General features: G+C 40.6%; 2 protein-coding genes across 2 annotated transcripts in view; one reads left to right on the top strand and one right to left on the bottom strand.

The window, feature by feature from the left end:
- Positions 1 to 329: 329 nt before the first annotated feature.
- pigt (phosphatidylinositol glycan anchor biosynthesis, class T) lies at positions 330 to 9212 on the bottom strand. Its single transcript, XM_028582859.1, has 11 exons — positions 8759 to 9212; positions 8311 to 8488; positions 8041 to 8168; positions 7757 to 7857; positions 7349 to 7523; positions 7126 to 7223; positions 6467 to 6623; positions 3323 to 3523; positions 1965 to 2130; positions 1675 to 1758; positions 330 to 1588 (listed from the first exon to the last, which is right to left on the bottom strand). The coding sequence occupies exons 1-11, from the start codon at positions 9156 to 9158 to the stop codon at positions 1339 to 1341; spliced, it is 1938 nt and encodes a 645-aa protein (XP_028438660.1). The 5' UTR covers positions 9159 to 9212; the 3' UTR covers positions 330 to 1338.
- Positions 9213 to 10277: 1065 nt separating this feature from the next.
- The window catches only part of phactr3a (phosphatase and actin regulator 3a), a 33655-nt gene continuing 21473 nt past the window's right edge, over positions 10278 to 22459 (top strand). The window contains exon 1 of the mRNA XM_028582380.1: positions 10278 to 10471. Within this exon, the coding sequence (XP_028438181.1) occupies positions 10369 to 10471 (103 nt within the window). The 5' untranslated portion in view covers positions 10278 to 10368. The remainder of the gene's footprint in view (positions 10472 to 22459) is intronic.

The raw sequence follows: 22459 nt of genomic DNA, 5'->3' as shown, positions 1-22459 counted from the left end.
AGCTGACCACATATGAATATTACTTATGTGGAATGCTGTTTTTTTTCTTTGTTTTTGTTCCACGTTGTTGCCAAAAACGTGCAGGGGTGAGAATCGCTGACCGGCCAAACACAGAGACGTCTCTGTTTGTTCTCTCAGAGACTGCCAGAAGTGGGGCCAAGTTTGTTTGCACAAAGAATGTGGGCATTCAGCGGAAAGTAATACAGCTCTAGCTTTGGTGCAGTTTAGAACGGTGTACCTTCTCACAGAGGTAGAAATATAATATATATTGAATAAAACAACATGTTTCAGTGTATTAAAAAGGACGGACACACGGACACACCAGAGGATTGTTATTGGTAAAAAAGTTTAATAACCAAACACATGGTTGTATTTAATGGGAAATGGTAATTTTATGAAACTGCATTGAACTGATGAGTGAATGAGTCAACAACCCGACAAACTAAAGGCAATTCATTATGAAAAGACCTGCTGACAATCGCATTTAACATTCAAGCATGCATCCAACAACCAAGTGCAAAATAAATGTTTGGTAAGAGGGCTGTTCCTTTTTTATAGAGCAAGAACAAGCACCAGACAAGTAATGTTAGTGCTTGTAACATATTTTTAAAAAAAACTATGGTTTTGGTAACTTTTTAGTATTTTTTTTTCTCAAACATTAAAACGTGTCTCAGGGAACACAAATGAACTATTAAAGAGGAAATACTTCTGGCATATCCCATAGTTAAGACTCTGATGCTGTGTTAATTTCTGGTTGGATATGGAAAGATATATCCTGTCAAAGGAAATATGACATTCTGAAAGTTATTTATCTTTCCTAGCAGGGAGGATCGCAATCAACAGGTCAGGACAGCAGTCCTCGTCCTTTTTCTATTGGAGCTCTGAGGCTTTTTAATGCTGCATTTGTAGAAACATCATTTTACCACTCATAGTAACAAAATGTCTCAGATGGCTATTTTATGATGTAGTGGAGTTATGGCTTCAAACATCCAGAAACAAAAACAGTCTAACCAAAGCCCTCTGATGCGGTTACCATAGCAGCATACTACACAGCTTTGGTTTCTTGTTAAACAATAACAAAGCTCTTACTTTCCACCCAAGTAGAGAAATGTCTATATTTTCTTTTCCTTAGCCCGCAGGAAATTATCCTGAATACATTTTATGTTAAAAATGTATCTTCTTCCATTCGAAAACAAAAACTTCAAGTTGACTTTTTTTTAAAAACATTCATACCAGCGCTTGACTCGGTTCTTCCCTGAATGTCACGTTAGCCAGTGGTTTTGCCAAAAGGAAATCTTCCTTTCTAAAAGAAGAGCCAGTTGGCTTTCGTGTCCAGCCTCAGAGTGGCGGCACACCCCTCATCTTTCGGATGATGTTGGCTATCCGCTTGGCCAATCCCGGGCTGGGCTCTTCTATCTGGAAGCTCCGGGTCAGTAGGTTGTAGAGGGAGCCGTAGCCCACGGCCACCACAGTGCAGGTCAGGCAGATGACATTATAAGGCATGCTAAAGTCAGGAGTTGGCAGGTTGACCAGCAGAGGCTCTGTATAGACACGCACAAAGTAGCTGGACTCCTCTTTGCAGGGAAAACTGGAAGCAGATGGGAAATTGTATCATTCGACTTTCCCCAACAAATGTGTTTCTCTATAGAAACTTAAACAAAACTCTTTACTTACAAGCTGCTGAAAAGTGGCTGTTCCCGAGTGCTGTTTGTATCCATGGCGACAATACTTGGTACAAGAGAGCTGATTACTGAAGACCTAAATGTTGAAGAAACAGAACAATCAATACGAAGCTTTCACAGATGTTCAAACCACCCACTCTTACATCCCTCAAAACCATACAACACCTACAACTTTTGAAGGGACACAAGAAGCAAAATGTGTCTCTGCCTTATTTTTTTTTTTTTTTTTTTAGCATCCTCTGGAAATAATCAGTTTTGAGAACAACTCCACATGCTCCATACCCAACATAGAAGCCATGGTTGGGATCAGGGGTGTATTCAGTCCACTTGAGCAGAGCCCTCTCAAACTGCACGGTGACCTCGGTGACGGAGTTAGGAGGAAGCTGGACCAGCATCTCCAGCAGGTGGGGCCTCACACGGTCCTTAGACGGCTGGTAGTGGATGTAGCCTGGCGGAGGAAAAAACTAAATCATGAGTGACCATTAATAGGCTATTCTAATGTTTATCCATAGCCTTTTGTAGTTTCACTAAGTTGTGATATATGATACAATGTGACAAAACTCCACACATTCATAACATTATTTCATATAATAATAATACTACTAATAATAATAACCCTAACAACAACAACAACCTTTATTCATATAGCGCCTTTCATGAAACACAAGGACACTTTACAAAATTACAGTGGCTATACTAAGGAAGCCACTGTAGTAAGGGAAGTTATAATATATATATATATATAATGTTTGAGCAAGAACCACGCACCAAGATAGGTACAGTAGGTAGACCAAAATAAAAGGCTTCAGCTTTCATGACACAAAATAGGACTCTTGTTCTCCTCCCTCTGGTGAAATGATGCATCTGCATGGAATTACACGAAACAATGATTCCTCTAAGGAAACTAAGAAGGTACAGTATGTAACTCATGAGGCTAGTCCAATAATTGTACCCATCAGTGTAGAGCTAATCATTTTTTAAGCAAAAACCCTACGACAGAATGGATTGTCATAAAAATGAAAGCATAGTAATCAATAAGTTGGCTGTCTTACTAGAATTACATTATCCTTCTTTCCTACTAATGTAAACAGTTATTTTCATTTCCACATTAGCTCCACTTAATACAAAATAGTGAATGCAAACACTAGAAATCAGCCTCTTCTTGTGTTTACAGCAGCATTTGCCACGCATTACAAGAATAATTCCAAGACAATTATGAATCATGGAATAGTAGACCCTTAACATTTTTTAAATCTTGGACAGAAACAGCCACGCTTCTGTTATCTACGGTCACGGCAATGCAGACTAACTTGTGTGAGTGGGGGGGACAGAGTTCTTTTGTGCATATAATTGTGCTGTGCATGGACAGTGCAGGTACTGTCTAAAACTAGCTTTTTAATCATCACATAACCACTGGTTAACTAAAAGTACATTTACACAGAAATGTTACATTGGCTCATTTCACGTAAGGCTAATCTAATTTTTATGATGTCAAAAAGTAACCAGTTATGGCTTTTAGAAATGTATCAAATCATAGACAAATTGTTCCAGCATTTGGCACATTTGTAATTGTTAATTTCACACCGTGGCTGCAATTTTGTGTGCACATGCATCCTACTTGGCTTTCTAAAGTCACTCACTGGGCTTGTTGTCCTTTCCCTTGCTGGCCACAGTGAGGGTGTGAATGTAGAGACGAAGGTACCAAGGCACAGAGTCCAGCAGCAGCACAGGGAAGGACCTGTAGGGGTGGTTGTTGTACATCAGCGTGTGAATCTCTCCTGTCTGCAGCCCGTAACCAGCCACATAACGCTCACCGTGGAGCAAGGGACGCAGCATGTCTCCTGCAGGCAGGGATTATGAGACAAGGAGGTTTAATGGTTGACCATGTGGGAAACATTGCAGCAGAGACAAGAAAACACTGCATATGCTCACATTTAAAAAGAAGAGTTAGAGAATATGACTTATGACTGTTGTTCTTTTGAAAATCAGGACTCCGGTCTGTTGCTCTTGTTGACTTTATCAAAAACATCAGTTACAGTTTTTCTCAATTGCTTAAACACTATAACCAGGCTTTTGAACTAAAATTTCAAAACCATAACGTCATTTTTCAAAAAGCACACCCATTTCACTAAACTATAAACACTATTCCCTGGTTTTGACACGAGTCAGATTTGTTGAACTGTTACTGCAAAACTTTACACACAAATCCCTCAATTTCTCATTGCCTACACCATTTTGTCATTTAGAAAGCACAGCTCAAGTCAGCACAGCTGAAGCTCAATTATCACACAATTACCCAGGTGGAAACACTACGAGTCAAAATTGATCACACACCAATCAGAACTTTCAATAGATAGATAAAATGGCCAAAGTCAGTTCATTGAGTTTTGGAACAATGGATCCACAGAGAAATGACGGTCGAGGAGGGAGAGGAAGCGGAAGAGGAAGAGGACATGGTCGAGGAGAGAGAGGAGGAAGACATGGTGAAGGACAAGGTAGAAGAGGAGGACGTGGTGAAAGACAAGGTGGAGGAGGAGTAAGGGCAAGGAGACAAGCAGTCTCGGATGAAATTCAAGCCACTTTAGTGGACCATGTTCTTGTCCATGGTAGGACCATGAGGGAGGCTGGGCAATGAGTCCAGCCTAATTTGAGTCGCTTCACCGTCTCCTCCATCATCAGAACCTTCAGGGAGGAAAACAGGTAGGTGTACTTACAGTACGACTGCTCTGTACAGTAACTTTTGAGTGCTGTACTCTGTGCTTTGACATCACATGCACTGTTGTACTATGCTTCTGTAATACTAAATAAATCCATAAAATTTAAATAATGTGTGCTTCTATTTTTGTAGGATACAGAGACGACCATCTGGTGGTGGGAGGCTAAGGCTTTGGTCAGAGGAGCAAGAGAGGGAGCTTGTAAACCTGGTCATTGTCAATAATGTAATCTGCCTGCAAGAGATTCAAAGGAGAGTGATTGAGGATAATAATCATTTTCAAGGAATAAATTCCATCAGCCTTTCCACAATTGATCGCATCCTCCAAAAGCATCGGTTCCGGATGAAACAGGTGTACCGCGTCCCTTTTGAACGAAACTCTGACAGGGTAAAAGACCAACGAGTGGAATATGTTCAGGTATGACTTTTGATGAAGGAGAAGGGGAAGGAATATAATCGGCCATCGGGCTATTGTAAATGTCCCTGGTCAGCGTGGAGGGAATGTCACGATGTGCGCAGCCATCAGCCAACGAGGGGTACTCCACCGCCATGCCAGTCTAGGACCCTATAATACTATGCTCCTTCTTGCATTCCTTGACGGTCTAAGAGAGCATATGTTCCAGCTGGACCACAGGGAACCAGCACAACCAGAGCACCCTCACTATGTTGTTGTTTGGGATAACATCAGCTTCCATCGCGCTGCTCTGGTTCGTGACTGGTTTACAGATACCAGAAAGAGGTTGGAAAATATTGGGTTAACCCAATATTTTCAAACATCTTTCTGCCTGCATACTCTCCATTTCTTAACCCAATAGAGGAGTTTTTTCACACGTGTTCACCTCCTTCAGGCCATGGAAGAAGCCTGCCTAGACATATCCATAGATGCGTGCCAGGGGTGGATCAGGCATGCATGAGGATTTTACCCCCGCTGCCTGGCTAGGGCCAATATAGCCTGTGATGTGGACGAGATTCTCTGGCCTGAACCAGAGCAAAGACGGGATGCTGATGCAAAATATTTTTTTTTTTTTTTTTACTGTGTAGTACTGTAATACAGTAATGAATAAAATGTGCCAATGTAACCATTGGTTGTGTCTGAAAAGGTTTGTGGCAACATAACTTAACAGTTTTGGAAATGTTGTTTTTAATTTATTACACCAGTGTGTAAAATGAAGTTTTAGTGTGTATGTTGTGACGGCTTGTGTGTCCCGTCTGAGGTCAAAGTTTGGTTTTTCAGCAAGAGTTAATGGTTTTGATATAGTGCTTCATTTTGACCTGAAAATAGGATGTTTGGTGAATTGGGTGAGACGTTGTGGATTTGGGTTTACTGTTTTGAGAATACGAGGCATAGTTTCAAGAAATGTGTTTAAGCAATCGAGAAAAACTGTAATAAAGAAGTTTCACCCTAATGTTTGAAAAATTAAAAAGGAACCTCTAGGTAACAAATAAGTACAGTGTTGCTTTGATACAAAACACAACCATCTTGGATACAAGTTGTGTTTTCGTATTTGCTTTTTTTGCCTTGAATACGTTTTGCAAAAACTGACACACGTTACAATCTGAAAGTCACTTCAGCTGCTGCTTGTTGAGGACTTTCTGTCCGAAAACAGAGAACAAATTGCAGATACAATGATGATTGCAATGCAAACCCGGAGAATAGAAGAACAGTAGTTACATCATGTAACCAAGAGAGATATGACAAACAGATGCAGTTGACATACTGTATTTTTGTAAACACAATGGTAGACATCTCTGTCCACCATCTCCTGGATTACACACTTCCATCTTCATACTCCCACTCTACCTCACTGCATTAAAAAAAATATTAAAAAACTATATTTTAGTAATAGTAGTAGTTTTGTATATGTATAATGTATTTTAGTATATTCTTTATATTGTGTATTCTATAGATATACATCTTATATTATTTAAAGTGTATGCTAAGGTTTTTTTCTTGTATTCTGTATTGAGCTATTTAAATTTATTTATCATCCATCCATCCATCCATCCATCCATCCAGCATGTCCAGTCTCTTACACAAAGCTGCGTGTCATGCCCTGCTGTTCTCACTCACCCTCACTGGATTTCCAGCGGATTAGCAGGTTGAGGGAGCGCACAGTGCCAAAGGTGATTTGGTGGGTCAGATCGTAGACAGAGAAGGTTCGTCTGTCCCCCAGCACCATTGCCTGGCCCAGCAGGGGAGTGGCCGGGCTCACCTCAAACTGTTCTCCCTGCAAAACGACAATTAATTACTCTTGTATTGCACATCAATATACATACTGTACAAAGATAATACATTCTACACCTTGCTACATTGGTTTCAAATCATCTCAAATGGTACCCTGTGGAGTTTTCTTGTATACAAAAGGTTATGTTTACATTAAGTGTAACACATTATGTGTATCCTTGAGCCCTAACAAATTTGTGTAGTGCATTCCATTTTGCAAAGCAGATTAAAAAATTTTTTTAAAGCCTGCATTGTTTAAGTCCATGTTTGCTTGCAATCTTCTTCTTCTTAGCTTCCTTTGTTGGCGCATTGCAGCATATCTTAGCCAGCTCATAAATAAATGCTACTAGGGGTCAAAAACTCCAAAGGGAACCTTTGAATATCTGCACCTTCATACTGCTTTGACAGTTCAGTAAAACTAATCCTCTTTCTGTGAAGTTTGCATTGAGGGAAAAAAAACTAAATCACTTAAGAGTGCATGATAGCATATTATGTGGGAGTCAAACCTGAGGGTTGTCTGTGATGTCGATGTAGATTTTACTAGAGGAGGCCAGTGGACAAGCTTCTGTCAGGGTCCGAGAGAACATCTTAAACAGAGACCACTCTGAAGGAACAAACGGCTTAAGTTAACTAAGGCCAAAGAGTAATCATGTTTTATTCTACTACCAAACCTCAGGACCTCTAAACCTAAATAAGAGATGAATGTAGGAAGAATGTGATATTGCTCACCTCGTTTACCCTGTCCGGGGGTGTGCAGGTCAAAGACCACATTCAGCGTCTGTCTCAGCTCCCAGGATGTGGTTTTGCACTGCCAGTCTTGGCACACAGGTCTGATGTGCACTGCCTGGGAATGAAAACTGCTGTGGAAGAGTTTCTCTGACTTTAACAGGACAGCGAGACCAGCCTGCAAGTGCAACATGACCACATAAAGAAAGAGAAAAAGAAACTCAGTTAGCTGCAGTCATCAACATTTGACACAATGAAAGGGTGTTTGAAAATATGATCTTGAGAAGATTTGCCTCATATGAGGCGCTACAGACGAAAGATCATGGATGTCAGTATGTGCATCATCATACAAAGGACAGAAAGACAGAAATGAAGACAGACACACAGACACAGACACACACACACACACACCTTGGATCCACATGGCAAGAGTTTCTTCCAGGGTGTCAAATTCTCAGTGCAAACAATCTCTCGTGGGAGGGTGGCATAGCGAAGAAAGCGGTGGTCCGTCACTTCAAGTTTAACACAAAAAACAAAATCAGTCTGTAATTAATAACATACTTCTTGGGCAGTATCTGTAGCACCTGCATGCTGCAAGAGTTTAAGGTGTCTAATCACACCATACGCTTTTATTCAGGCTCATCACTCAAAAGCTCTACAAAATGCAAAGGGAGATTGAAGAAGCCTCTCTGTACCGTTGCCTATACCCAGCGGTTTGAAGGATGCGCTGGGCTGAACAGTGTTGGTGGAGTCAATGAAGTTCAGTGAAGCGCAGAAGATCCCTGACAAAACATTTGTCAGCTCCTTCCAGGTGCCATCGACACTAAAAAGGGCAGAAAATGGAACGAAAATGGCTGATAAAGCACATACTAGGATTTGGGAAAATAGTGCTCGTTTTCCCTTTCTTCTCATAAATCCGCAAATACAGAACATTTATTTCACCTCCACCAGAGGGCCGTACTCACTCTGTCACAGAGTCCTGGAACCAGACCCAGAGTTCAGCCCCAGGAGGGGACGGCAGAAAAGGCTGCCCCCACTGCATGGTCCTCCAGTAGCCCTGCGTGAAGGAGATGTGCAGCTCTCGCACTGAGAACTTGGAGATGACCTGGCCCAGGGACTTGGGAAAGAGCCGGTAGTGGGACACTGAGAAATACAATATAACACAATCATCAAAAACTGTGGGACTAAAATTGTACAGGAACAGATATTTTCTGTTGTAAAGAACAAGGTGCATGCAAGTAAAGATTTAAGCTACCGGTTCACCATGTAAAACAAACACGACTAGCTATATAATCGCCATCACTTAAATGAAGGGTATAAATACGACCACATGTATTCTATTAACAAAAATAACACGTTTATTTCTGACTAAAAATGAATGGCATGTTAAATCACTGCTAACAGTTAGCTTACCTTTGTTTCCTCTCATGAAATCCGTCTCCCAAAGTGTGCGGAACTGGAAGCTGGTGTAAATATCTCCTGAGTGCAGCGGTCTGATAACCAGTTCCTCTTGAAAATCGTCTTTAGGCTGTGGTACCGAGGAGGGGGCAGCGGTTTCGGGAGTAGAAGTGTCCTGTTTGTCGGTGTCAGCATCATCCGGAGTCGCCTCTTCAGTTGCTTCCCACAGCTTCTCCTCCACCGCAGGCTGCTCGGCCGTTTGTCCCGCTGTTTCTGTGGCTGTTTGTGGATTATCGACCTCAGCGGCATGGTTATCGCCAGTTAGTGTCGTTTCTTGACTGTCTGCGACAAAAAACCTTGACAAACTACAAATAATGAGCAAAAAAGCCGAATAGCTGCACCTGTGAGCTGCCATCTTTCTCCTTCGGCGGTGGTTCACTTCCGCATTGGCGCGTCATACGTGGAACAAGCCAATGGGCTGCTTCCATATGTATTCCTGTGGCACTGACGTGAACCTTCATTGTTTTAAGCAAAATAGTGTAATTTTATGATATTTTGCGAATAAATACTAATATGGAAGGATCGTCTGCGCATTTAAGCACGTATTCTAAACATAACGGTATTGTAATAGAGTGTAGAAGTTATTTTAAATGCGGAAGCGGTAACGTAGGCTTCTCTTAATGCTTTTCATGCAATAGTTGTATTTCAGATTTGGCGTTTTTATATAGCCTATTATGCTTCTAACAATACGCCTGCCACGTTTTCTACGTACTACCGTTGTATTATAGTTTAAAAAACAAATAAACAGACAACAATCTGACAGCAGCTTATTATTTATTTTTGCTATGCTTTGTGGAGCGAGGAAAAATGTAAACAATGCGGAAATTACAACGCATAGTATGCTATACTGTACTATAGCTATACTATGTCCCTGTCATCAATCCACCTTTTTATTTCTGTAAACTATAGGCTATATAGTATAGTATGTAGGCAGCACATATAGGCCTACATCAGTTGACCAATGTCACATGTCCAGTTGATGCATTCTGACCTGCTTTATACAGTCTATGACTCTAACTAATTAACCAATTACAGCCAATGTCAATGATCAGCCTATAACAATGCTTGCTCGACTCAATCTGGCATTTTATAGCGTTACCGGGGCTGCCCTACCCTAAATAAACGATAAAGGGGAGCATAAAATCATGTGTTGCCAATATATTGTCACCATAAAATACATAAATATTCAGTAGGCCTATAAGCTCCAAATGTGTGTCGGATATTTTGATCGTGTTGCTGGACAGGGACGGGCATCATCGGGGGCATATCACCCCTCCCACATCCACACATCATCCAGCACACAGTCCAGACACACTACACACACACACACACACACACACACACACACGCACGCACACACACACACACACACACACACACACACACACACACACACACACACACACACACGGAATTTCTGCTCAGCCATGGCTCCCTGGTAGATGCTCAACGCGGCTGTTGTCAGAGCGAATTAAATCTGCACTCGCTCGCTGCTTTCCTCCTGACCTTGCCTGCCTCTGGTTGGGTTTTCAATATTTTATTCAGGATTCCTGTGCTGTCTCCCCATGGCTACATCGGATGGACTAGACGGCTGTCTGCAACGAGGCAGATCTCAAAGTGACCCGAACATACTCACCGAACCGGGCATCGATTTGGCTCATGGCACAGGTAAGATAAACGCGACATTTTCTGGATATTTATTTGCTAGCCTATATATGCAAGTGTTTTTATGATTCCGCTTCTTTGGCGATGTAGCGATCTCCAATAGGCATCATTGCTTGCCCAGTGGGATATCGAAACACCAAGGGATAATTAGCACATATGTTTTCAACCTTGGACGTAAAATACAAGCTGTAGCCTACCACTGAATCGTGGAGCTGCAAATTGAAAATTAATGTGCCAAATCAGCGTCTATATGAATGGCTGCATGCCCCCCACCCCCCCAGATTTGCGCGTTAGAAAGACGCCTGTAGCCCATTGGGCTGTTATGGCTGCATGTAGTATAGGCCTATTTGGGAATCAGCGTGCAGGCCGTTTAATATCATATTAACGCGTGCAACATTTACAGTATCATGCCTTCTGCATGGTGCCATTCCTCCCAAATTGAGGCGTATATTTATCGTCACAAAATCCGCATGCATGTGGTCTATGATGTTAGTCTGAACGTTGTTGTCTTATCTGCCAGCATTATAGCCTGGTTATTAAGGAGACACATGGGTTTTGACTTTAGGTTTTGGTGTGTTGCATTTTCAAAAGGCACAAGCACATCTTGTTTGTATTATAGCCTAATCTTTGACCCGCATAATGACAGCTATACCCCTCCACACACACACACACACACACACACACACACACACACACACACCCTTCCCTCTTCCCCATACTGAAATGATCTCTGCTGTTGTGATCAATGACCGGCCATCCACGTGAAGTAGGCTATGGGTGGAAATACCCTTAATTCAGCACAGCCATGCACTCACAAGCGATCAATTCACCAATTCATGCATCCTGCAGGTGTGCTTTCCAACATGGAGCCCTTGTTTATCTCTCTGTGGTCTGTTAGTCATCCCCCTGCATATGGAATAATGAATTGATCTTTCATTAATAAAAGGAGAACACCAGGGAGCAGTCATGTTCTGCACTTCACTGATGATCTCCTGCAAATAGACTTCATGTGGTTCTTGTGTTTGCTGTCAATTCTTCTCACTCTTGAATTACCAATTTATCTTCAGTGCAAATATGTTTGATTTTTTACGTAAGTGAGGCTATTTATGGACATATTGTGTGGGCTTGGAAAGAGTCATTGCCTTTACTCCTACGCGTGGAGATTTTTACACACAAAGAATACTTGACTGAATGATTCAGAAAAAAAATTCACCTTTCATCTGTTCATTAATGTGGCCCTTTATTTTTCCACATCTCTCAAATCACACCTGCCTGCAATCATAAACTACCCATAGCACATTTTTAATGAACCCTTACTAAATTCAACCCTCCTATGGATGATTTAATTCACACATAGGAGGATGTGATAATGTCACACTGGGTTTATTGACACACCTGAAAAAACAACCCAGCAGCTTGGCAGATCTCTTGCTAGTGATGAGAGCTAAAGCTATTAGGGAACACTGAATATCAGCCTCTGTCGCTGGAATATTCACCACTGCATTACTGTCAAAGATGTATATACAGTTGGCAATACACTGCAAGGACAATGTCAGTGTCTGGTGACCCAAAGTACTCAACATCGCCCACCCACTCTCTGTGTGGATCATCACTGCGCTAGTGTCTGGGACACCAGTCTTTGCCAAGGGATTACTTTGGCGAGGACTGCCTTTTTCCTCCAACACAGTGGCCCTTGCAGCTGCAGAGGCTGACACTGTATTCATCCACTTACTCAACACTGGGGAGAAGAGTCAATAGAAACAGCAGTCTCAGTTGCCCATCACACACAAACACAGAGAATCCTAGCAATGTTTTCTCTCAAATGAAGGTGCAGTAGTGATACAGCAGGACAAGTCAATCCTGCTGTCTAACAATCCAATCCTTTTTCAAAGTGCTTACTTAGGCCTGACTAACGTTACTAATGACTTAACGTTTTCTCTTAATGTTGCTTTAATCTTTTATTCTGAAAGGAAACTGAATGGAGACATCCTCTTTGAGCTGCTGATTTATATTTCACATATCTTTAGGAACATACAGTAAGTCTGGTGACAGGAGCAGCAGTATAAAAACTTGTTTAGTCAGTTTGTTCAGACAAGGACCCTTTAGATTCTTCTGCTAATAAAATGTCACTTTCACTCAAACTTCCACTTAGTCATTGCAGAGTGTCGACCAAGCTAATGGTGTGGAGAGGACACCTTGAAGCTTTGCGAACAGGGAGCGTGTCCAGGCAGGGCTGTCCCTGTGCCTTTATTCCACTAAGTAATTCTTCTGTCCTATAGAAGGATGTGCACAGCTAGAGAAGCAATGTTGAGGAAGATTCAGGCAGGAAGTTTGAATAGTTACATCTAACACATATCAGGAGTAAGTAGGGAATATTAAAAATAATTCAGTACAGGCCTATATATACTATATATACATTGCAGATATGGCTGCAGCAAACAATTTTTTTACTCTATAGAATGTCATAAAAGAGTAAAACATGCTTATCACAATTTCCCAGAGCCCAAGAGAATTTCTTCAGATTGCTTGTTTTGTTGGACAAACTTCAAAACCCCAAAATATTTAGTGTACAATGATACAGAGGGAAGCAGCATATCCTCCTCTTTCAGAAGTAGGAACTAACAAATGTTTTGCCTTTTTGTTCCCTAAATTACGAAATGAAGAAATAAATGATCAAACACTTTTGTTTATCAATTATTTGATTAATAAACATCGAATCGTTTTAGCAATACTGTAGGCGCAAATGACCATCTACTTCTTTTTGTGAAAACCATGCGTAACAAGAAATGCTGTAATGGAGAAAATCACTTTTTACTTGCCCTCCCATTTGAGAAGTCAGAGTGCAGGGTAAATGAAAGAACAATGTCCCTCACAGGAATTCGTCATCTTGCTCAAGACAACTTCAACATGTTGGATCTCAGCTTGCATGGCGACCTAAACCCACGAACAGTCAGACCCAATTTGTTCGGTTATATATGGTATTTCTCATACCACCAGGCCCGCTGATCAGGGATCTTTTAGGTCACATCCTCCTTCATCAGTCTGACTGATACCTGGATAATCCTCTAAAATCTCACATCAGAATAATCTCTGAAGATTGCAGTTATAAATGGAGCACCCCATGAACAAGGTGATATATCAAACCCTGTGAAAGCTGATATTGAGCCGTAACGATGACTCACCCCAAACCAGAGCAGTGTCTTGTACATAATACCTCCATTATACTCAGGACAGGCCTTGATGAGTAAATATGGGAAAGTCGCAGGTCTTATATAATGTGCCCCTCATTTAACAAGGCTTTGTTAAAATTGAGTAGTAATAATGGAAGCAAAATTGTATTAGTGCCACAGAAATTAGTAACATAATAGTAATGTGTAAAAAAGTTTTAAGGTTTAAATGAGTTGCTGTAGCATGAAACGAAAATATAGACGTACACATTTGAGCTTTCATACATTAATACAAAACTGAACTGTATGCACACATGAACACTATAAACCATTCCATCTGATGATAAACATCTACCTATCTATCTATCTATCTATCTATCTATCTATCTATCTGTATCTGTCTGTCTGTCTGTCTGTCTATTTATCTATCTATCTATCTATCTGTCTATCTATCTATCTATCTATCTATCTACTTGTTTGCTTACATTGCACTACTTATCTATCACTTGTGGATCTGGTTGTGATTTGCTGTCTTGCCCAAAGACACTTCAGAGAACCTTGTGAAGATTCACCCCACTCTCATGTCTGTTTGTTAAAATGAAGGAACCACCAGGAGATAGTTATCTTAGCTTAGCATAAAACCTTGAAAAAGGGGAAACAGCTAGCCTGGCTCAGTCCAAAGTTAACAAACTCCACCTACCAACACCACAAACAACAAGTTAAAGTTTTACAGGGGTGTCAGACTATTTCTTGAAGGTTGCCTGGCAGCTGGTCCCAAGGCAAGTTAGCTGTTTCCCCCTGTTTCCAGGCTTTGTGCTAAGCTAAGTGAGCCGGTTGCTGGCTGTAGCTTCATATTCACTGTACAGATAAGAGTGGTACCAATGTTATCATCTACAGTAGCCTAACTTTCAGCAAGAAAGCCAGTATTTCTCAAAGTAACTTTTTCTGTTCTATCTGTTATTCTGAATGATTTTCAACCTCAAGAGTCTAGAAACAGGGTGTGAACTTGTTGCATTGAGCTGTGGATCATATGTGTTACTAAGTGGATAAAACAGCGAGAGCAACAGTGACTGAGAGGTTTTCAGTCTAAAATAAATAGGAAGAAGTGAGAATCCGACACTAGAAAAGTCATTAGGTGCAACCCTAATTCTCACAATAACAGTGAGTAACAGGTCAATTTCAATCTCGCAAATTTGTGTCCTTTTGTTGTTGAATTGTTCTTCAGCTGTCTTCAAGGAGAACACAATATACAGAAGCACACAAAGAGATGATAGACATACAGAGCTTACAGTATCAGGATATGCTGTAGCTAGATTTGGTCCTCAGAAGAACCACCTGCCCCTACAGGAAATCCAGCCTCATTAAGCTCTTACTTCGTATTTTCAGTAGCGGAGCTGTAATTCACGCCAGTGTCACTACTTGTTCGTCAGGGTCAGCCTTCAGGGGCTGTGAGTCAGTCAAGGCCACCTGTTAGTAGTAGCCACTGGAGAGCTATTTGTTTCCTCCATGATGCTTTAAAGGTCCCCACAGAGGGCAAGGAGAAACACTCAGCCATCTAGAATCTGATAGTAGCTTCCTGGTTGCCTAACAACAACAATGTTATTATTAATTGATGTAGTTGAGACTTTGGGAAGCAAAGGATTGTATGATTTAAAGCTGAAATTTTAAGATATGAAACATATCTTTCAGTCCACGGGTACAAGCACTGGCTCATCAGTCCTTTTATAGTTTACTGTCCTTGGTAAGGATGGGCGGTATTAATAAAAATGTTCTTTAACATTATTAGTTTTTTTATACACTCACCTATTTACCAATCTGAATAAATTATTTTAAAAACATACTTCTATACAGGGTATGAGCAGTACCTAAATGGTTTAATTAAAAGTATGCTGTATGCTTCACATGCTGTGGCCTTCACAGTCATCAGACCTTTTGGAGTGACATGGAGGAATGGTGTTCATCCCAGTTAAATTCTTGGAGAATCAATTTCAAGAAGAATTGAAGCTGTTCCTACTTTTACACATTAGTTTTTCCTTTTATTTTTCACCAGCTTATTGATATGGTTAGGTTTCTGTCAATTCTATCTGAAAATTGTTGAACTGTGAAAATAAGAAGTTGGAAAGGCCTTTCTTTTGGCTAATAATGTGCATTAAATACTTGCTCACTGATTTGCAACACATCCCACATTGGCTTAATTCTATCAGATATATTAACAGAGTACATTTGTAGAAATTGCATAGCAACATCTCTACTGGATGACAAATCTATTCTTCATTGTCTCTTAGATGGCTGCAATTAACTATAATTTATTCATCTATCCATTCTTTTTTAAATTCATTGTTTAGTCTGTAAAATGTCAGAGAATTGTGGTAACATAATTTAGTCACAATAACCATCACAATTTCATTACAAAATAGCTGTCAAATGTCTTGTTTTATCCAATCAACTGTCCAAAAAGGATATTCAATTTACAAACGCAGCTAATACGTACATTTCAGAAGCTGGAGTCAGTAGATGTTTGGCATTTTTGCTTTGTTTTAGTCTTCCTTTCTCCTCTCTGTCTGTAACATAACTGCATGTTGTACCAACTGTACTGACACAATAGGGATAAGCTGCATCTGGACGCCTTGCTGAGCTCTGCTCTCTGTGGACGCCTTCACTGTCTTTCAGCCGACCATGAAAAAGGAGCACAAAAATGATGACAACAACAAAAGCTCTACATCATGCCTGCTCTCTGTGGATGCGGGAGCAGATTAGGCATTTGACAGTGTTTAAGCCATGTATGGCAGCGCCTGTTGTATGCTAGAACGAGACAGACAGGCAGTTGAACGGACAGCCCTTGGAGATCAGAGAATGAAGACCCAAGCAGCCCTCAACACCTGTCAGAGACCCCAGGTTAAAGGCAGTATGTAATGGAGCTATTTAGCCTTTAAAGACTGAGGTTAAATGGAGTTCAGGAAGTTGCATGCTCTATGCTGTGAAGGTTAAAGAGCTAAGAAATGAAACTCCTTTGGGAATTGAGTCAGTAGAACAGTGGAGACATTTTTGGGAAGAAAAGGAGAAGAAAAGGACAGGAGACTTAATTAGTGAGGCGGAAAGGAGATGGAGGAGAGGGAAACAGAGCAAAGAGAGAAAGAGATGAGGAGGAGGTGGCCTTTGTTGAAAAAAAGCAAAGAACTTGTCCCTATTGCTAACTGGCCACGTTGAGATGATGGATAGCCTAGTCTACAGGAGACCATTAACAAAGAGGCGGCGGCTGTGTGGGTCTATTTTGGAAAGCCTCTGGAACGTTTTCTGTGGATCCGATGTAGACCTAAAAGTGATTCCACCAATAATACTCAATTCCTCTTTGTACCTTAATCTATATTATTTTCTCTTCAGGGATATTTTCTCATATACTCACCCTAGCTTTTGCATGCATCATACAGTACATCCAAGCAGCCATTAATGTTAATAAAAATTGAATATTTGGTTGTATTTATTAAGTTCACTTATTGTTGTGAGCAGGTACTGTTCTAGACAATGAAACGTAATAATAGACAAGAAAATGCCCTTTATTTTCCCATGGTGACATTTTTATATAATATGCAAAACCATCATTTACATCTTTGATACCAGGAAAGGCACATTCTTGTTTTCACATTGTGAGACATAACAATTTTCCTCAATTTAGCCTACCTAATTTCTCTCCCCTGCAAATCCTATGATAGCTATTTTTTTGGCCATTTGGGGTCAAATATTCACTCTATTATTGGAGCTCTATTTTTGGTCTCCACCAACTCCTGAGAATAAATCTGCCGCTGTAGCAGCTTAATGCTCCACTATGTTCACCAGCTAGTCGCTAACGTCTGTCTGTCATTTGGTGCTGGGCACGTAGCGTACAGAGGGTTTTTAGAGGTTTTTCGCTGAAAAGAGCTGCCTGTTGCTGCCAAAAACAACTAAAGACAAAAGTAATGAGAGCGGCGAGAGTGAACCAGAACAGTAAAATGGCGAGTTCTAAAAACAAAACAAGACTGAGGACTGAAAGACACGAGGGGAACTGCAATGTGTGGGTTCATCATTGCATACAATTCTTCTCTCATTCAAGTAGTCTAGTAATACATAGTAGTAGTAGTGTGATTTACCGGTAATATAAAAATATTGATTATAGCTGCTTTATGTAAGGCAGGTATAATAAAAAGTAAAAAGAGTCCTATTTACCTTCTTGCTCCCACCTCTCCCAGAGCAGCACTCCTGGTGTCTCTCTAGCTCCCTCTTTTCCTCTCACACACAGAAAATCAATGTATGTTATGCTCACACCTGTTCATAGCTGCTGTGTCCCTCTCTCCTAACGAACCTGCCAGATTCAGTCAGAGATAGATGAAGAGGGCAGAGGGGAGTCCCAGGCCGCATCACCAATAAACGCTTCTGTCTGGGACAGAGAAACATAGGGGATCAGCAGGAAGGAGGAATAAATTAGGGATGGAAAGAGAAAGAAAGAAGACAAACCCAAATTAGGTAAAGCTTCTAAAGTAAGGGAGGGTTGATGAGGCAGACTGACAGACTTTAAACCACCACAGAAATGAAAGAAAGTGGTGTGAGACCTTCTATTGAGTGACTGTTTGATAGGCACTTACACTACAGTATTATTGAACATCTCTGCCAGGGCCTCTCATGAGATGGTAAATTAAATACATTGCCAGATCAGATAACTGTACTCAAAGTAATACAGTCATAAAAAGGAAATGAATAGAAGCTTTTCATTTTGTTGTTGGACTGACTGTATGTGAGGTAAAAAGAGTAGCTGGGAGGGAAGCGAGTGAAGGGTTAGAGAGTCTTTGGCTGCGTTAAAAATCACTCCGCTTTTCTCTCATTCAATATCCCCCACATAATAAATACTCACTAGTTTACTCTATATTTTAAAATGGGCGAATGCATCTACTGGATATTGAGAAGTGACAATTGCAGACATAGCCTTCTATTTTCGTTTTTGATTTATTATAACAGAGGGAGTTTCAGCACCATGGACAGCATCAGCCTTTGCATTGCAGCAGGCCGCTGAACCGAGCAGGGCCGTGTTTGGTGTGCCGATAAGTCTGTCCTGGATCACAGATGCCTTGACTCAGCCGGCTCTTGATCTGCTGGGAAAGCAAGCGACCCAAAAACATTTTTTTTTGTTGCACCGATGACACATTAATGAGGAAAGCACATTTTGCAGATCCAGGCACAAATTCAATTTAATTTAATCATCCCATACATCCATGTAAGCCAAAAGCTCAAATCCAATCTTATTGAAACGGCTATTAGAACTGTGGCCAAGCCTGTAATACAGAGTTTGTCATTGTTGATGAGTGAGTGGCTTCTAGCAACTTCTCGAACCAACACTGTTTCATCATATGGCCCAAACGTGTTCAACTATACCAGATAATATCTTTCTGTTTTACGGCAGCATCCCTCTGGCACTCAGTGACTTCAGGGAAGCTTTTGTGGTCACACAAGTGAATGTGGACAGTTATCCTGTCTGCCATCAGTCCCAGACAGCTCTAACAAAAAATTCTACTGTAGGACTGACTCATTTTTGCTCCAGAACAAAACAAATGTTCAAAACAGCAACAGTTTTTTTCTGTTGACATCATTTCAGGCAAGAGATACATAATCTAGATCTGGATCTACTTCTAGGTGTTTATAATCGAGTTTGAGGCATAAAACCAATAATAATTTTAACTGCAGTCATGACTGTTGTAATATATATTACACACATCACATTTCCTATCACTGATTTCTAAATAGAACCAGCAGGCAGCGTATTTGTTTGACCCCATGTTCTCCGTATGTCTTCCATGATATACATGAGATGGCTATTGACATGGTTATTACATGGTATAATGACAAATACAACCATGTATGTAACGCGTGGCCTGATTAAGTATATCTGGATGTCCCTGACAAATGAGGTTACTGGACAATTAGCGCACTGACTCATGTCTGTACTGTCTGGCATCACCAAATTAGCTGTTGGCCACTGTTCATCCTGGCTGGGCATGATCTATTTGAGGTCCAGCACATGGGATGAACACAGCTTTTCGGACGATAACGTAATGAAAAATGGCTCCCTGCCTCTAATTCCAGCCACTGCTCGGGCTGGTACATCAAGTTGTTTTTAATAGTCCCAAATCGTCCTACACTCGCACACTTGAGGGAATCCAATGTGAGTGGCATCCTTGCCGTGGGAACTTGTTTGAAGATTACAGTGCTAACAGTGGTGATTTGTACTGTTCCTCTGTGCACCTCCCATTGCCTTTCCTGCCTGGAGACCGTGATGTGCTCTCCTCCCTGCAGAGTGATGGGAGCCCAGTGGAACTGAGCTATCAGCTTCTGTATCAAGTGTAGACACAAAAACATGTAGACACATGCATGTAGTCACACAGATTGTGGGTGCAATGAATATTTACTCTCCTATGCTCGCCCTCTCTGTCTCTTGCACACACTCTGTATGTTTTATATAAATGTTTCAGGCACTGACTTAAATCAGTGGAAATAACAAGAACAAATTACACACCATTGCTCACCCACCTGACTCTGACACTGGAGTCTATAACTAGCCTCGTTGTCTGAACGCCTACACCCCATTGAAGACCCATGGTGAACTCACCTGAGCATAAACTTTGAGAGTAGCGGCTGCTTCCAAGAAGCAATGATTGCCCCATTTACATTCGCTGTTATCTCGAGGATTTAAAAAAGACTGTTTAGGATATTGTTTAAGGACGCTTGAATATCCTTTTGATCGACACGTTGCAACACTGAAGCTGTGACCTTTTTGTTGCTGGGAAAGTCTTTGGAAACTCAAGGCCGGCCGCCACTTTTTAGTCATCAGCGTCTAAAAGTGTAACCTTAATAATTAAACCATCTCTGTGGAGAGGCGAATCTTTTGCAAGCAGCACTTTTGAACACATAAAAGGAGCTGAATGAGTCGATATGAATCTTTGTTAGATTAATGTGATATACTGCAGGAGCAGCCCAAGATACGAAGGGTGAATCAAAACTTCCATTACCTGATTGGAGGGAGCTTTTTGATTGAATAGGATGAGATCTCTTATAATGGGACCACTTATCTATGTACTAGATGTCTTTCTGGACACATTCAGGGGTCTTCTTCTTCTTCTAGAGGTTGTTGTTGGCTGAGCAGGTTGGAATGACATTTTCTGAGGCTTGACCTATTGTGTGGGTGACAGGAAAAGCACTTATCAGGAACATTTCCGGCCCACTGCGTGGATGTGATGGCTGATGTCTTTTTTTGGTTGAAATGCAAAAGGTGTGTCTATGTGTAAATGTGTCATATAAGTCATCCATATTCTGAGTAGTTCCGTATAAGCAGTGCTTTTATTCAGTCTGATTACAGTTAATTTTATATTAAATACATAATTTTTTATTCTAACAGACAGAAGCTACTTAAAATTAAAAATTAAAAGAGAATATAAACTTAAAGGCCCTAAACAGTTTTGGTTATTTCACTTAAGATTTCTCTTTTTGTGTTGGTGTCCATGCTTTTCTCACTTGGTTTGAAGTGGGCGAGGCCCAGTTGGAAAAAGATGGTGTGCACTTCCGTGCACCAATCACTATAGCAACATTCAAATCAAAATGTGATGACATGTTAGTGTGTTGTTTCCATTCCACCCCCACAAAGTCCTGATGAAGCAGATGAGTTTCTGACTGTTAAACTCTTGAGAAGTAATAACTAAGGATGTTTTTGTTTTTTTGTGGGGAATTTTTACTTTGATTGTTGCTTATTTATTAATGAATCTAGTTATAATAATATAAGATAATAATGTTGTAGAAAAATACTTAAAATTTAAAACCCAGCTTTAGGGGGCTTTGAAAAAACTAAATGATTATTCATGAACATTATACGATTCCATCAACATTTGAGATAGTTGTCAGAGATTGAGCTTAAAGGTTTTAGCATGATTTACTTTAAGTTAAATGAAGATGTTTTGCTTTAAAGAGGTAAGCCGTGAGTTGTGAGGGAACAGAGAGTGAGACATCCTGACTGTTAGTCCCGAGTATAAGTCAAGCTCAAATAACATTTTCAAATGCCATGCCCCCAGCTTTCTAACAAAGGCTTTCAATTAAAAGTCTCCAAGCTGAACCCACGTAACCATGATGACATACTAGGTCTCACCGTTATCAGACTTGACAAAGCTTATCAGAGCCACACAACACATTATACAGTTTACAGGAGTAGTACTGTACTATTCTTGATGTACAAACACAGATACATATATATATATATATATATATATATATATATATATATATATATATACTGTATATTAATATGCACTTGCTGATAATTGATGAGGCTAATTCAGTTTTGACAAAAGTCATAAAGAACGTTCCTGTAATCACCACCAAAACCTAATTAGGTAGATGTTGTGTACTTGTCCCAACATCTATCTGTCCACCATATTTCATGGAAGCTGACGAGTGAAAACAGAGAAACAGCCTTTCATCAGAAACCGAGAAGGATTCTTAGAACTGGATTCTTAGTTCTCCTTGTTGATGCTGCAGAAAAGGCTTACACACGAAGCCACCCACTAGTCCTCATTCTCATCACCAACATATGGTAGCAAACAAGGGCCTCGGGCATTTTCAATTGGTTGCTGGCTTCATTTCACTCTGTTGATGCCAGTAGCCCACACGCTGGAGTTTCACACTTGGGCTGTAATCACTTTGATGATCTGGAGGCTTGACCTTTGCAGTCTTACACTGTGCTACCTGGTTTTCCCAGAAACTAATTTCATTCCCAATTACAACAACAACAAGTTACAGTACGCAGATACATATT

The sequence above is a fragment of the Perca flavescens genome, chromosome 7 (assembly GCF_004354835.1).
Source record: "Perca flavescens isolate YP-PL-M2 chromosome 7, PFLA_1.0, whole genome shotgun sequence".
In the NCBI taxonomy this organism is placed as follows: Eukaryota; Metazoa; Chordata; class Actinopteri; order Perciformes; family Percidae; genus Perca; species Perca flavescens.
Note: the sequence above shows the minus strand (reverse complement) of the source record. Positions and strands in the feature narration are given on the sequence as shown.

Bases quoted from the DNA above. Each gene is read 5' to 3' on its own strand.
- pigt (XM_028582859.1), bottom strand. From the start codon at position 9,158: ATGGCAGCTCACAGGTGCAGCTATTCGGCTTTTTTGCTCATTATTTGT. The intron at 7,858-8,040 runs GTACAGAGAGGC...TTAAACTTGAAG, and splicing joins ACCGCTGGGTATAGGCAACG to TGACGGACCACCGCTTTCTT. The intron at 7,224-7,348 runs GTGAGCAATATC...TTGTTCCTTCAG, and splicing joins CCCCGGACAGGGTAAACGAG to AGTGGTCTCTGTTTAAGATG.